Here is a 14,861-nt window from a genome sequence, read left to right on the forward strand (position 1 = left end):
CATTTAAGTGTTTGGAGGATTTAATTCTGTAACCGTGTGCGTCTATCAACTTGTATATGTCTATATGGTTATCGAATGATAAGATTTAGTTTTTATTCTGGATAGTGTAGCGGGGGTTTATTCATTGGAACTGTTGTTTTTTTTATCATGGCCATATCATAACCAGGGCTGCCTCTCGTCAGTTAAAATACGTGACCGTCCCGTTTTCAACCAATACATGACGGGTTTGTCCCGTGTTTCCGAGTTGTGACGCGTACAGCATCATCCAACTTTTTGTTTTGGTCAGACATCTGAACCAATCAGAAGCGGAGGCGGGCCAACGGAGCTCGTCGGTATGGCGACGTCAATGGCGGCTCCCGCAAGGCCCTTCTCTCTCGCATCATGATGTTTTGTTGTAAAGTTTTTCGGCGAACGTTTAAACAGACCCACAAAGAAGCAAACACTTTTTGTGCCTTTACTTATGGTTCACGTTGTTACTAGGTTAACTAGTTTCACGGTTATGCACCTTCAGTTTTTATGTAAAGTCCTTTATCGGTCATGAATCGATCGTGTAGGTCATAATTCTCCGTTGAGACCATGGATTAAGTCATGATTTACCAGCTCTTCTGCACCACTTAGTATGCGTCCTCTGTCTGCACGAAATGTGGAGAAACCCTACTCGCAACTTAACTTTCTGATAACACAACGATTATTTAACTTTATTTATATGTAAAAAAAAAAAAATTAGTACTCGTAGTGATAACAATGATGATGATGTTTCTGTTTTTTTTGTTCAACTTGAACGTGGAGAAGTTGTTCCGGTGTGGATGTGACGCCGCCACACCCGTCTGGAGTTCACGTTGCCGTAGTAACCAGGGTAAACTGAGCGCAGCAGCGCGGCATCTCTGCCCTATAAAACATGGGCTTGTCGTGCGTTTGGTGGCCGCTTTGAAGTGAGTAGTAATTCGCCGGCTTTGGTGAGCATGGATTTCCTCATGGACTCCGCACGCTCCGCGTAGAGCTTGTAAGTTTGGGATCTCAGGCCTTTTTACCCAAAGTCGGCTGCGGGTCGCATGTTAGCTTTCCAGGTGCTTCGTGCAATCAGCTAACTTTACTGTATTCGTGTTTCTTTAATCAACTTATGATAAAATGTTGCTTTACTGTCCTTCTGCATCACTATAATGCTTAAATGCTGTCCCACTTGCATCACTACTATGTTTGTTTTGTCCAATGGACATCAGCATATTATTTTTTTACACTTTTATATAGATCGTTCTGAATGAAATTGCACACGTAAGGCAGCAGCAGCCCCATGTGCATGGATGCTGACCTGAATTTTCATAATTCATGGAAGACTTGTGTAAAAGTGAGGGACTGCTTCTGCATTATCTATGCATTTTGAATGATCTTTTTTAATAAAAGTAAAAAAACTTGGCCTTAAATGTCAAAGAAATGAAAAATTAACCTTTACTCAAAATCTACCTTTAATTTACCTCAAAATTATAAAAACAAAACTATTTTTTTATTATTGTCATCAATCATTATATTATGAGTTGGATTTTAAATTACAGTCTTTATCAGTTGTGGTGAATTTACATAGAGAAAGCAGGAAAAATACAGTATATATTAATCAGTTTTTCTCCTTTAAAAAACGTTAAATACATTTAGTTTTACTTTAAATAGCAGTTGGTTTATTAATTTAGAAGTAATATAGTCATTTTTATGGAGATTTCCACAGTTTTAAAATTGGACAATTGGAGAAGAAAGATCATGTCAGTATAAGGTAAACCCAGTTCCGTATTGTCTTTTGCAGTACAGCCATGCTCTCATGTAGAGCTTGTGTGACGTGTTCTCTATGGCATCAGATGGCTTGCCACCCCTTGAGGGCCACAAGAGGAAAAAGAAGAGTGACAATGGCAGCCGAAGTAAAGGGGGAAATGCGAACAAATCAAAGGTTCTGGTAGATATCGAATGGTTCACATCATCTGGTCACAGTGCTTTACAGCAAGGGGACAGTGGTGAGGCCCTTCACTGCTTCAAGAAAGCCTTCAAAGCTGCTGCAGAGGTACAGCTATGTGAAGATACGTGAATGTCATCAAGGCTGATTTGTGAATAACAATGAATAAGAATCTAGTTAAAATGCTCAGTTTATTAGAAATGACTAATAAGAGTTCATTTTGTTGAACTTCATATATTTCTCAGATTGAGGAGATCCGAGTACAGAGAGCATGTGCATTTAACCTTGGTGCTGCCTACGTAGAAGCTGGTAAGCCCCAGAAGGGCCTTGATTTTCTGAAGAAAGCTCAGCCTGGTGAGAGAGGGGAACGGGTTGCAGACCTTCAGTTTAACCTCGGCGTGGCGCACGAGGCCTTGGAGGACCAGGCCCAGGCAGCGGGACACTACCTTCAGGCGGCTCGGCTTTACCGCTCCCAGGGTGATGGTTGCAGTGAGGGGGACACCTGTATGAAGCTGGCTCGCTGCAGCCTCCGTGCAAAAGTAATCTTTAGGTTCATGTATGTTTCTTTAATGAAATATTAGTCCGTAATTCACAACATAACATAAATACACAAAGAGCATAAAAGGGGGCTTTAAATGCAGCATTATACATTATGTATGCAACTATTGTTTGCTTTGAAGTAAATATTGCAAGCTTGTGTATTTTCCACACAGATGTGTACTGGTTTGTTCTCACAGGATTGGACACAAGCAGCTCAGAACTTCCAAAGGGCAGGAGAAAGCTACAGGGTTGCAGGCAGACTTGACAGTGCTGCGATGGCCCTAAAGGAGGCAGGGAGCCACATGCTTCAGAGCGGGAGTTTCACTGCTGATGACATAATCACCGTGTTCACTGAATGTCTGGAACTGAGCGTTAACATCAAAGATCAAAACACACTTTGTAAGAGACTATTTCTTTACTTGAAAAATTCTAATACTTTGGATTGAGGTGAAAATATTTTAGCTCTTAGTTGTGCTTTGCTGTGCCACAAATGGGCGAAACGCGATTATGTATATCTATGACCATTTATCCTGTGTTCTGTAATTATTTTGAAATTGATGACATCCCCCGTTCTCTCAACAACAGCCCATACATATCTGAGAATTGACCTATGGTGTTGCATATCAACATTTGTCACCACATTCAAATGGTTAATGGTGTGAATGTTGAAGAACATCGTTCTTCGCTCACAGGTAAACTGTACACAGACCTTGGCTTGAGCTTTTCTCAGCTGAAACTTTTCCCAGAGGCTGCTGAGTGTTATGAACAGGCCCTGCCCCTAGCCTGCTCCAAACCTCGCCGGCTGGCCGTGGTGCTTCAGAACCTGGGTGCCGTCCATAACACGCTGAGCCAGTATGAGCAGGCCTTGGACTTTCACAGGGAAGCAGCCGCCCTGCACGGTGAGTAACCGAATGAGGGATTTCCGTGATGGAAATTTTAAGGCACTCTTGTAAGTCACTCTGTATAAGACCTTCTGCCCATTGCTGCAAATGTACATTTTATTCAGCATATAACAAAGTGTGTCTTAAAAGTACACTTCAAAACTTTACAAGATGTGGCAGGGGCAGTGGTGGCCTAGTGGTTAAGGAAGCGGCCCCGTAATCAGAAGGTTCGAATCCCGATCCACTGAGGTGGCACTGAGCAAAGCACCGTCCCCACACACTGCTCCCCAGGCGCCTGTCATGGCTGCCCACTGCTCACCAAGGGTGATGGGTTAAATGCAGAGGACACATTTCATTGTGTGCACCGTGTGCTGTGCTGCTGTGTATCACATGTGACAATCACTTCACTTCACTTCAGTGTGAGCGATCCTTCTTAGTAGCGTGCACAGCAGAACCCTGCCTCGTACAGAACTGTATCTGTTGTGTGCCGCCTTCCATCGATCTGGTCCATCACGAGGATTCAGCGTGGTGATGTGCGCAGGAAGGAGGGAGCGGCGGTAGATGGTGCAGGGAACGCCAGGCGTAAAGTGATTCAATAAGGTGGGGAAAACATTTCTCCCATTTCCTCTGTTTGCCGCAGACCCCCAGCCAGCATGGATTATTTCAACATGCAGAGATGCTGTTTTTTGTTTTTTATATATAATATTTTATGAAGGGGTGTATGAAGGACAGCTGGAGATGTAAAATCCAAAACCGACGGCTGGGATAACACATGTGATGTCATACATTTACATTTGTGGCATTTGGCAGACGTCCTTATCCAGAATGTCATGTCGTCTTGACTTTGAATTTATTGTGAAAAAATCGGAAATCTGTTCTGTTTTATTGTGCTCTGCTGCTAGGCTCCTTGGGGAGCAGACGTGCTCAGGGCCGCTGCTTTAGCAATCTAGCGTTTGCTCTCAGTCAGCTGGAAAACCTGGAGGAGGCTGGAGAAAACTACCTGCATTCACTGCAAGCCTTTAAAGACACAGGTAGGTGTGTGTGTGTGTGTGTGTATGTTGTTCCTAATATGATTTTTAAGTTCAGTTTGGTAACACCTGGGATTTCTAGTGAAGGTCACTCCATTACAGACTGTGTCTATAGCGGAAAGCAACAGCCATCAATCCAAACCTTGAATCTTTCCTTCGTCCTCTTTTTTCCATCTTTGCCTTTTTTCTTCATAGCAATAATGTGTCTGAAACTTATTCCAGTAACTATCTCTTACAGGAAAACATTCTCACGCTGCAGAGGCTCTGTTACCAGCAACCTCATCTACCCCACCCTGGGGCAGTGGTGGCCTAGTGGTTAAGGAAGCGGCCCCGTAATCAGAAGGTTGCCGGTTCGAATCCCGATCCGCCATGGTGCCACTGAGCAAAACACCTGTCATGGCTGCCCACTGCTCACTCAGGGTGATGGGTTAAATGCAGAGGACAAATTTCACTGTGTGCACTTTGTGCTGTGCTGCTGTGCAAACAAGTGTGGTAGGTGGGCTCTGGAACTGCCAATCTGCTGTTAAAACAGCTGACTTTATCTCTGGCCTCACTACTCTCCACTCCCTAGACTTCCTGGCACTAACAGAGACGTGGATATCCCCTCAGAACACACTTGCTGCCCTCTCCTCTCACTACACGTTCTCCCACGTTCTCCTAGAAAAACTGGGAGGGCCTTTTAATATCGCGTACTGGCCTTTTAATATCGCGAAATGGGTCCTTCACACCTCTCCAACATCTTAACATCTCTTCATTTGAATTCCATGCAGTCTCAGTTTCTTCTCAATGAGAACATCCTTCTCATTGTCAAATATCACCCTCCAGGGTCACTTGGGACCTTTATTGATGAATTGGACACTCTGCTCAGCATTTTCTCCTTAACTCTCCTAACTCTCCTCGGTAACTTGAACCGTCCACTAGCCAAACTCCAATCATCCTGCCTTCTTCCCCTTCTCCACTCTTTTTCATTGACCAATAGCAACATCTCTCCCATACACAAATTAGGGAATGTCCTGGACCTGGTCTTCAGTCGTCCTTCTCCAACTTCCGACCTTTCTTCCACTCCACTTCACATCTCTGACCACCTCCACAACTAATATCACTGATCTTCAACCTACCCAAATTCTCCCACCCCACTGCTACGTTACTTCAACAGATTCAATATACTGATGCTGGCCTACAAAGCCAAACATGGTGTAGTACCTCACAGCCCTTATTACACCTCGCACTGCACCTCGTTTACTCCGAGCCTCCAGTGCTGCTCGCCTGGTCCCTCCATCTCTGAAGGTAAAAGGAAGACGTTCATCTAGACTCTTCTCTGTCTTGGCCCCTCGGTGGTGGAATGAACTTCCCCTCGAGGTCAGAACAGCTCAGTCACTGAGTATTTTCAAATGGCAGCTCAAGACCTTCCTCTTTAGAGAATATTTAGATTAACTTGTAACCTTCTTATTATCTGATTTATGTATAGAAACTGCAATAAATAAAAAAATTGTATTCATAGTTGGGGGTCCTAGTGAACCAGAACTGATCAGTTCATCAGTTGTAACATGGAAGCATGTTGGAAGTCGCTCTGGATAAGGGTGTCTGCCAAATGCCCTAAATGTAAATATAATGTAAAAATGTCCACTATATCCTTGTCTTTACACCGTGTCTGTGGCTTCTCTTTCTTTAGAAGACTTTATGGGCCAGTGGCAAGCATGCGAGGGTTTGGGAACAATACGAATGCAGCTGCGGGACCCAGAGAAAGCCATAGTTTACTACAAACAGGCTCTCAGCGTACTGTCCAAGTGTAAGGTGAGAATATTACTAATTGACATTACATTCATCCTTAAAGAAAAAATATATTTCTGTGTAAGACTATCTGTTTGAACTGCAGGATTCACAAAGCTCAGCCCAAGAGCAGCTAGTGAATAAACTGAGTGAAGCCCTGCAGCACAGGCTTTCCCTCAATCAGGTATCATCGTTTTTAAGATGACTCATGGAGAGCTTAGAGAGTCAAATCGACTTGTATTATTGTTGACATGGATGTATTTAATACATCATTATTAAACGTGAAAGAAAATTATGGGCATAGGTTCCAGCTCATGGATCTTGAGGCATTAGTAAATGACAGAATTCACTCACTTCACAGAGAGGTCCTGTTTCAAGGAGATCCAATCGGAACATCAGAGTCCACAGACAAACACTACGGTACTTTCAGCATATTTTTCGTCATAGGTTTACTCTGATTACTGAACTGTATGCAGTGGTGGTTAATGTCTTCACATTTCACGGCAGAATTACAGACAGAGCCGAGCTCCTTCAAGCTCACCAAGTCAGGAAAGAGCATGTGAAAGGAGAGATGGTAGATAATGATTCCCAGGGTGAGTATTCTGCAGTGAAAAAAAACAAGTATGAATCAGGTTAAAATATGAAAAAAAGGCTGAATCATGTTAATGGTTCAGAAGACTTGATGAGTGATGACACGCTCTGTCAGCAGGAGGAGAGGGATCAAGCTCAGGGGCAGATGGTGAACAGAAACGTCAAAGTGAAATGATGACTCCACATTCACATCCCAGAGGACAACACACAGACAGGCAAGGAGGATTTGTGTGTCTCTCTCACTCTCACACACCGATTTTTGTTTTCTCGCTATAATAAGGATCTGACTTTTCTGTTAAATATTGGCAGAACAGACCATTAAGATCAAATATGAGTAATCTGCTAATTAAAACTGAAAATTGACATTAAACCCTCTTTTTGAATTCCAACTGACTACTAAATGCATGGTACAGGTCTCTGTCCAGCATTACAGGCTGGTCAATATTCACAATAACTTCAAACGATTATCAGAGTTCATATTTTTAACCAGCTTCATGATCTTTCCATCTGTGCTGTGTTGAACTGGTAAGCTTTACAAGGACCCATATGCCACATGAATGTAACCACCTTCCACAAATGTTTATTTATTAGCTTTTTTTGCATATTATTAACAAAGGCACCTCTTAGTAGAATTTGATTGGTTGCGTTTTTGTATGTAAATAGCGTGTGTGCATGGTAAAGCTCTATGAGCACAAAGAAACATGGCATGCTGTCTAAAAAGCAACACACAATTTGGTGTTTCCTTTCTTTGTTTAGTCTTCACACTGAACATGTGAGAATTATTCTAATGTGTGAGCATTCAGGGAATCTGCACTGAATATAATAGAGTACAAATTGAACCCGACTCAACAGATCAAATATTAATGAACAAGGTAATGACCTTGGCCTGTCAGACTGCGTTCTCACACCGCTGCAGTGCTGCACTGTGTGCAGGATTCCCCCTCCCTCTGGACTCTCTGGTAAGCCAGACACTGAAAACATTTGTATGAGCTCTGAAAGCTGAGGATATCAATTATATCAAACATAAACAGCATGGTTTCATTCATATTTGCAAATGCGAGGCTGCCACAAAGACTACATGCTAATAAACAGAGAATGAACTGCAAACTCTTTTTGTTACAGGGAGTTGCATGAAATCAGTGAACAGCCTGACGAACATGACCCTTCACCTACTGAAAACTGTCACCAAGGTAAGCTGCACAAGTGGTTTTCGTTTGGTTCAGATTGACATTTTTACTTTGGTGTATCTACTGGAATGATTAAAATAAGAGTAGCTGAGCTCAGCATTCAGAATTATGCGGCTCACATACAGTTACCATTTTTAGAGCACTGTTTAACATTTGCTGATGGGAGTTATTTCACATAATATGTAACCACAAAATGGATTAGTACTTATTAGTACATTATGATGATGGAATAAGGTTTAATGTTTTAATTCCCTAACATAATTTTTATTTCCCCGTCATTTAGGTGAAACTGTCAAAGAAAGGACAACTGAAGTAAACGGGTGAGGGGAGTTCTCTGGCGCAAATATAGGAATTTGGCTGTTATGATCGATTCGATTATTTATCTGTTTCTTATGTTCTAGTGAGCCTGCCCAGCCTGGGATGTCTAATGTGACTAACCACAGCAGGCACGAGGGAGCTGCTCCCGTGCTGATGAAGCTGAGGTCGAGGTTGTGCACGGTTATGTAACTCTGTCCGTCGCTACATTAAAACACTTGAATGGAACTTGGAGACTACTGTGAACATGATGTAACTTGCTGGTTAATTCTGAAGACCTCTGTGTTCTCTGTGCATATACGGGTATATGCAGCCGAACCTCTGTATTATGTAATTGATCAGTATAGAATGTTCCTGTATTACTGGTTTGCTTTAATTTAAATGAAAATTGTGCTGTATATGTTCTGCATTTACATCTGAATCCATTTTAAGTGTCTTGAAAGGGATCCTTATGTCTGTTTTATTTCAGAATTGTAATACTTATTTATTTAAATTTTTTTGGCCCAGTATTTTAATGTAATGTATTTATTCAAGTGTTATCTCGACAGATCTTATGCTTTTGTATTTTTAAACTAATGGTTATGCTTCTTTTTTCCCGAGGCAGACCTTTAGCAGTTTCATAATTATGCTAATCGAAATGTAACCCCCCCTGAGCTAGGTCAGCGTTTTAATTACACTTTGCCATGCTCAGTTCTGAATAAACCAGAAGAACCCATGAGCATCTGTTCACTGGTGTACAGTATGGGTACATATGTGCACGTTTTTTTTTATTCGTAAACCAGAACGTTTATTTTTACTTGAATGTGACGATGCTGACGATGAAGATGTTACAATAAACATAAGATTTAAATAAATGTGCTTCCCTAATGGCAGTTATTTACAGTCTAATTCAATCTAGTCGCAACTGTGCTGAACAAGTGACGAGTCTGTGGGCGCTTCAGCACCCCGGGAGCGGACAGCTCCACTCCGCGCCCCTCCCGCAGTGCCGCAGAGGAGCCCAAAAAGCGGGAGCTCCTGCCCGATCCGACAGATCCCACCAGGATCGGAACCTTTCCTGCCCGATCCGACAGATCCCGCCAGGATCGGAACCTTTCCTGCCCGATCCGACAGATCCCGCCAGGATCGGAACCTTTCCTGCCCGATCCGACAGATCCCGCCAGGATCGGAACCTTTCCACCGAGCAGCAAGGCGACGGGAATTCGGGGATCGCTGGGGGGGACCAGGGGGGTGAGGAAATACTGCGCCGCACGGCAGCTGGGTCGTGCTGGAAATGTGTAGTTTAATCCCGTGGAATGCGTCTTTGATGGAAAAAGCCCGGCGTTGTGTTCGGTCCTGAGTCCATTCCCATCCGCACGTGGTAAGAATCCACTTTTCTGTGTGCACTGTTTTATGAAATTAACAATTGCAGCGGCATAACTCATCAAGTAATAATAATTAATGAGCAATATAGAGATATCAGTGCACGGGTACATTTTCTGGTGTGTGTTGTCGTGGCCACCGGTGTATGTGGACATTCACCCATTAAAACAAATTGGCTCTTTCAAAATGTTTGGTCAGCAAATTGGAAATAATTCCTCTGGGTTCTCTGAGCTCCTCTTTCTGGAGATTTTAAAAGCTTCCAACATGCTCCTACTGTATATGTGATTGATGATGATGGTTGTAAGGGTGTGAAAGATGGGCTGGAAATGAGCCATAGTGATTATGTGACCATATTTCTGTAGACTCGTTTTTAAGTTCCACATTTCAATCATCCACTGAGCATAGCAAGAAAAAAAGCCCAGTGTGTTAACCTGGTGTTTCCTGTTTAAAATCTCCTTTTCGTGAGTGATTGTGCTAGAAGTTTCGATGTGATGCCAGTTATCACCTGCTGCTGAATAACAGCCCAGAATGGCGGAAAGAGGGGAGATTGTGGCTGGTTTTGTTCCACTGAAAGCAATGTCACACCTTATCTCCAGGGCCAACACTGGAGGTGTACATACAGTACAGATGAGCCTTTACACAGAGCTGACAGACAAGAGTTCAGGAGGCCAGAAGGCAACTTTTTTTCCAATTAATGTGCACTAAAGGATGTATGATGAAATTAACAAGAGAAATATTTCAAACCAAATGTACCACATTCTCAGCAGTGTTCTTATAAAAAGATAATGAATTTCTTACACATAATCATGATTTATTACATGCTAAAAGATATCTGTAGAGCATGTTTTAATGTGGTTCAATGGATGGTTTATTCATTATGGAATCTACTTACTGTTTTTGGTTCCTTAAAAGCAGTATTGTATTCATTTTTATATTAAGGTCATGAAAAGAAACACGCTACAAAAGACAGACACTGAGGTAGAGTTTCATTTGGATGCTGTGTGATTTATAATTTACAAAACCAAGTTTTGTAAAGTGTGATCAGGTCACTGTAATAAAAGTATGTTTTGTTGCTGCCATCAAGTCTTAATAATTTCTATACGGATTTGTTAGGATTTCCAAAAATATTTCAACAACTTGCTTTTAGTATTTCACAATTTAGCTTTTAGTGCATGGATGAATGTCTGACTGTTCCTCTGTGGTGCTCACAATTCTGCAAAATGAGCTGTTTTTGTTTGTTTACCACTTGACACTGACATCATAGTTGGCTTTAAGTGCAGCACATCTGCTTTTTAACAACCTGGATTGCTTTAATGTAGATTTCGCTCACATACACTTTGCTGGAGCCTTCATGCTTTCACTACTCTGTTGCCCCTGAAAAAACACCTTTCCGAACACTGTTGCATTCTTTCTAGTATTATGTGATTAACCGAATCTGATCCAATGTTATATGTTCCCAGCAGAAGCAATGACTGATTCTGTGGATAATCTCAAACAGGCCTGGTACATTCTGTGCATTCAGCATTTCACTGAAAGATTGTATGGTCTGATAAAATTCCGACAATCTTGTTGAAAATGTAAAAGAACATTTAGCGTATTAACTTTTTGTTCTTTTGATCCAATATAGTCCATACTTTAATACACATAACATATGCCACTTTTAAATGAATTAAATTTTAAACTTTAATAAAAAACATTTTACTAAGGATTATTAAAATATACTTAATGGCAGATAAAAAAAAACTTTTTTTGTGTATTTTATACTTTTTTTTGTATATTAATATACTTTTTTTTTGTATACTGTACTTTTCCTAGGTATCCCACTGACATTAACTTTTTACAGCCTTGGCAATTATTATGTCCACAAGGACAGACATGACTGAGTGAAGCTGCTGGGATTATTTTATTGTAATTTCTTTTCATTGTTATCTCATCCCCGTTGTACCACTGGATAAGTGACGCAGATGTCCGGGAACTACCCACCTGCTCACCCTTCACCTCAGGAGGGTTTGGTAAACTATGTCACAAACACTTCCTTGGCACCGGAAGACACGGACTGGGAAGCACCCACCTTCACTCGAGCTGCGCAGTTCCGGGTCGGGGCCACCCTGGTGCTCTTCCTGTTTGCCGCCTTCAGCAACCTGGCGCTGCTGATCAGCATTTTGCATGGTAAGGGCCGACGGCTGGCCTCCCACCTCCGACCCCTCATCGTGAGCCTGGCAGCGGCCGATCTGATGATGACGTTCATCGTCATGCCTCTGGACATGGTGTGGAACGTGACAGTGCAGTGGTACGCGGGCGACACCATGTGCAAGCTGCTCTGCTTCCTCAAGCTGTTTGCCATGCAGGCTTCAGCCTTCATCATGGTGGTGATCAGTCTTGACCGACACCACGCCATCCTGCACCCCCTCAATTCGCTCAACGCCAACCATCGCAACAAGAGGATGCTGCTGCTGGCATGGATGCTGAGCCTGCTGCTGGCATCTCCACAGGTGGGTGCAGTCTGGATTGCTCTAAATCTAAAGGAAATAACTACATTTCCAAGGACAGTTGGCTTAATGATGAAAAAACAATTAGCCTTTTCTGAGTGAATCTCACAGTGTGACTGGTCTCCTGCTGGTGACACATGAATAATAGTGATTGTTTTGTCATTGTGATACACAGCCAGTACAGCACACGACAAAACAAATTTGTCCTCTGCATTTAATCCATCACCATTTTGTGAGCAGTTGGCAGCCACGAGAGGCGACTGGGGAGCAGTGTGTGAGGACTGAACCTTGATTTGAACCCGCAACCCTTTCATTATGAGTTCCGACTAGCACGAACGCCTCACGAATGATGAAAAAATGCAGGAATCTCTAAGGTCAGATGGCCCCGCTGGGTCAGAGCAGAAAGTGTGCACCGAACAGGGTTTGAGAAGGTCACCCTGCTCCCTCGTCCATTCTTAAAATACCTCGCTATGCATTACTCTACCTCATTATTCCCCATCACCAATAGCAGACACTCGCTGTGTCATCTGTGGCATTTGTTAAGCTCTTTTTTTGGTAAAGCTGTCTCGTTGAACCCAACTGCCCTGTTCATTACAAAGATCTATAATGGGAATGACGTGGGGGAAGGGGGCTTCAAGGAACGTCAAGTTGAAGATTGAAAAGGAAGGAGGATCCCAGCAGATTAGGTAGAAGTTGGATCAATATAAAAATGAGCTGAGCCTTGTTCATTTAATAGTTTTTCATTAAAAAACCTGTGTGAGCAAAATAATTGTGCAGCCTGTACATTTGTACTTTCAATTCAGAAAGTATCCAATGATGCGTCCACCCCGCAAAATCAATTTATGAATCTGCCAAAACAAATGAACCTCATCTGGTGTGAAAGAGGCGTCAGAGCTGCTGGGAGTTTTGTGTCCATACCTGGTGGGTGTATTAGTGACACAAATTAACATTTAGTGATGAACAAATGGGGACGATACAACAGAAGAAAAGCTGCGGGAATGTGTTAAATGCACCGTGGCATAATGCCAAAGATGAAGAAAGTACAGGTTCTGTAGTCACCTACCTGTCCAATTAAAAAAAAAAAAGATTTTTACTGTTTGATTAATTTCGTTTACATTCTCAATTTTGCAACTTATCATTTAAATGTTGGATAATTTTTGTGAGTAACGCTTGCCATATATTTGCTTGGAATGTTTGCTTAGTTAATTTCATTCTCTCCTCAGCTGTTCATATTCCGGGCCATCAAGGCAGAGAGAGTTGACTTCACTCAGTGTGCGACCCATGGAAGTTTCCAGAAGCGGTGGCAGGAGACGGTCTACAACATGTTCCACTTTGTCACGTTGTATGTCATACCCCTGCTGGTGATGAGCTGCTGCTACACCCGTATTCTCATCGAGATCAACCGCCAGGCCCACAAAAACAAAGGTCGGCTCCAGTAAATGATGGAAAACTCATTTATTGTGTTAATTGCCTGTCAATGCCGGTCGAGTAGAATCAGAGTCTGCTTCATGGTTGTTGCTTCTTTCCAGCTGGAGAGTCATGCCTGAGGCGCAGTGGTACAGACATGATCCCAAAGGCTCGCCTGAAGACTCTTAAGATGACCATCATCATCGTCATGTCTTTTGTTGTCTGCTGGACACCCTACTATCTGCTGGGCATCTGGTACTGGTTCCAACCAGAGATGCTCAAGGTGACCCCAGAGTACATCCACCACATCCTTTTTGTCTTCGGCAACCTGAACACTTGCTGTGACCCAGTCATTTATGGTCTCTACACACCATCATTTCGAGATGATCTGAAGCGCTGCTGGTGTTGTAGGCCTCAGAACTCCTCCCCCCGCTCACTGGACCACCTCTCCACCCGACATGGCCGCCACAGCGGAGAGCAGGAGTCTGATGCTCCCAGTGTAAAGGGCCCAGAGGAGTAGACTTCTGATGTGACAAGATGAACAATTATCTGTGTGTATTCTCAAAGTTAATAATGTCCATGTCACAATTATGTGGCAATCTGTAGTGTTTTCAGTCTGCATCTCACTATGTGCTACACACATGCAGAACAGCCACCGTGTGCGGGAGAAACACTGTGTGTAGTTATTGTCACACCAAAGACACTACGAGGGGTTGTCGCCGTACGTTCAGTCGTTCTCCAGTTTGCTTCGTTTTGATGTTGTTTTTGATGATCTGACTGTCGTGCTGGAAAATCAAACGCAGACGCTTACTGAGACGTTTACTAGTCATCTTATCATTTATTTGGTCCGGAGATTCTCGATATCTAATGAAACCAAATTTGCCAAATGTTAATATGCTGCAATTGTCTTTTCTCACATCTGATAGCTGCTAATAACTTTGTTAGTCTTGATGTTTCTCTTGAGTCATCCTGTTGAAGGTGTGAAGGTGTTTGGTCAGGAAAGTGGCTCAAATAGGAGACCTAAGTTTAAATATTAAATACATTTGTCACAATGTGTTGTTAGAATACTCAATGATTTCTGTTTGATTAACGGAAATAGCGTATTAGTTATGATTTCTGCTGAACACCCAGGTGACTGCCCATAAAACACTGTGTGTGATTGTTTCGTGAAGTTTCTTTTTCTTGGTTGGTTTCTTCCTTTCCCAGTCCAGAAGCAGGATGAACCCCCTCACTGTGGAAGACAGGACAGGCAACAAAAGCCAGTGAATCCACAGGTAGGGGAAAATATGTCCTGTGCGACAGTGATGCAGGATGGATGGATTCAACTGGGACGCAAACACACAAACAGAGTTTTTTAT

At 42.7% G+C, this 14,861-nt stretch overlaps 2 protein-coding genes across 4 annotated transcripts; both read left to right on the forward strand.

The window, feature by feature from the left end:
• The first annotated feature begins 716 nt into the window (after positions 1 to 716).
• On the forward strand, positions 717 to 9,120 carry ttc24 (tetratricopeptide repeat domain 24). 2 transcript variants are annotated; one of them, XM_028980844.1, is made up of 14 exons: positions 717 to 1,003; positions 1,793 to 2,044; positions 2,182 to 2,475; positions 2,674 to 2,875; positions 3,169 to 3,375; positions 4,260 to 4,388; positions 6,058 to 6,179; positions 6,262 to 6,339; positions 6,517 to 6,575; positions 6,663 to 6,748; positions 6,862 to 6,961; positions 7,869 to 7,936; positions 8,217 to 8,253; positions 8,335 to 9,120. In XM_028980844.1, the coding sequence occupies exons 2-14, from the start codon at positions 1,835 to 1,837 to the stop codon at positions 8,438 to 8,440; spliced, it is 1,698 nt and encodes a 565-aa protein (XP_028836677.1). In that variant the 5' UTR covers positions 717 to 1,003; positions 1,793 to 1,834; the 3' UTR covers positions 8,441 to 9,120. The 2 variants fall into 2 exon arrangements, with proteins under 2 accessions (XP_028836677.1, XP_028836678.1); XM_028980845.1 differs by having other exon boundaries at positions 6,865 to 6,961.
• Positions 9,121 to 9,270: 150 nt separating this feature from the next.
• gnrhr3 (gonadotropin releasing hormone receptor 3) lies at positions 9,271 to 14,555 on the forward strand. Of its 2 annotated transcripts, none has more exons than XM_028979381.1 (4): positions 9,271 to 9,605; positions 11,423 to 12,099; positions 13,320 to 13,521; positions 13,626 to 14,555. In XM_028979381.1, the coding sequence occupies exons 2-4, from the start codon at positions 11,572 to 11,574 to the stop codon at positions 14,021 to 14,023; spliced, it is 1,128 nt and encodes a 375-aa protein (XP_028835214.1). In that variant the 5' UTR covers positions 9,271 to 9,605; positions 11,423 to 11,571; the 3' UTR covers positions 14,024 to 14,555. The 2 variants fall into 2 exon arrangements, with proteins under 2 accessions (XP_028835214.1, XP_028835215.1); XM_028979382.1 differs by having other exon boundaries at positions 11,564 to 12,099.
• Positions 14,556 to 14,861: the final 306 nt, after the last annotated feature.

The sequence above is a fragment of the Denticeps clupeoides genome, chromosome 5 (genome assembly GCF_900700375.1).
Source record: "Denticeps clupeoides chromosome 5, fDenClu1.1, whole genome shotgun sequence".
Taxonomy (NCBI): Eukaryota; Metazoa; Chordata; class Actinopteri; order Clupeiformes; family Denticipitidae; genus Denticeps; species Denticeps clupeoides.

Coding starts and splice junctions, on each gene's coding strand:
- ttc24 (XM_028980844.1), top strand. CDS start 1,835: ATGGCATCAGATGGCTTGCCACCCCTTGAGGGCCACAAGAGGAAAAAG. Junction 2,876..3,168: donor CAAAGATCAAAACACACTTT/GTAAGAGACTAT, acceptor CTTCGCTCACAG/GTAAACTGTACACAGACCTT. Junction 6,962..7,868: donor AGAGGACAACACACAGACAG/GCAAGGAGGATT, acceptor TTTTTGTTACAG/GGAGTTGCATGAAATCAGTG.
- gnrhr3 (XM_028979381.1), top strand. CDS start 11,572: ATGTCCGGGAACTACCCACCTGCTCACCCTTCACCTCAGGAGGGTTTG. Junction 12,100..13,319: donor TGCTGCTGGCATCTCCACAG/GTGGGTGCAGTC, acceptor TTCTCTCCTCAG/CTGTTCATATTCCGGGCCAT. Junction 13,522..13,625: donor CCAGGCCCACAAAAACAAAG/GTCGGCTCCAGT, acceptor GCTTCTTTCCAG/CTGGAGAGTCATGCCTGAGG.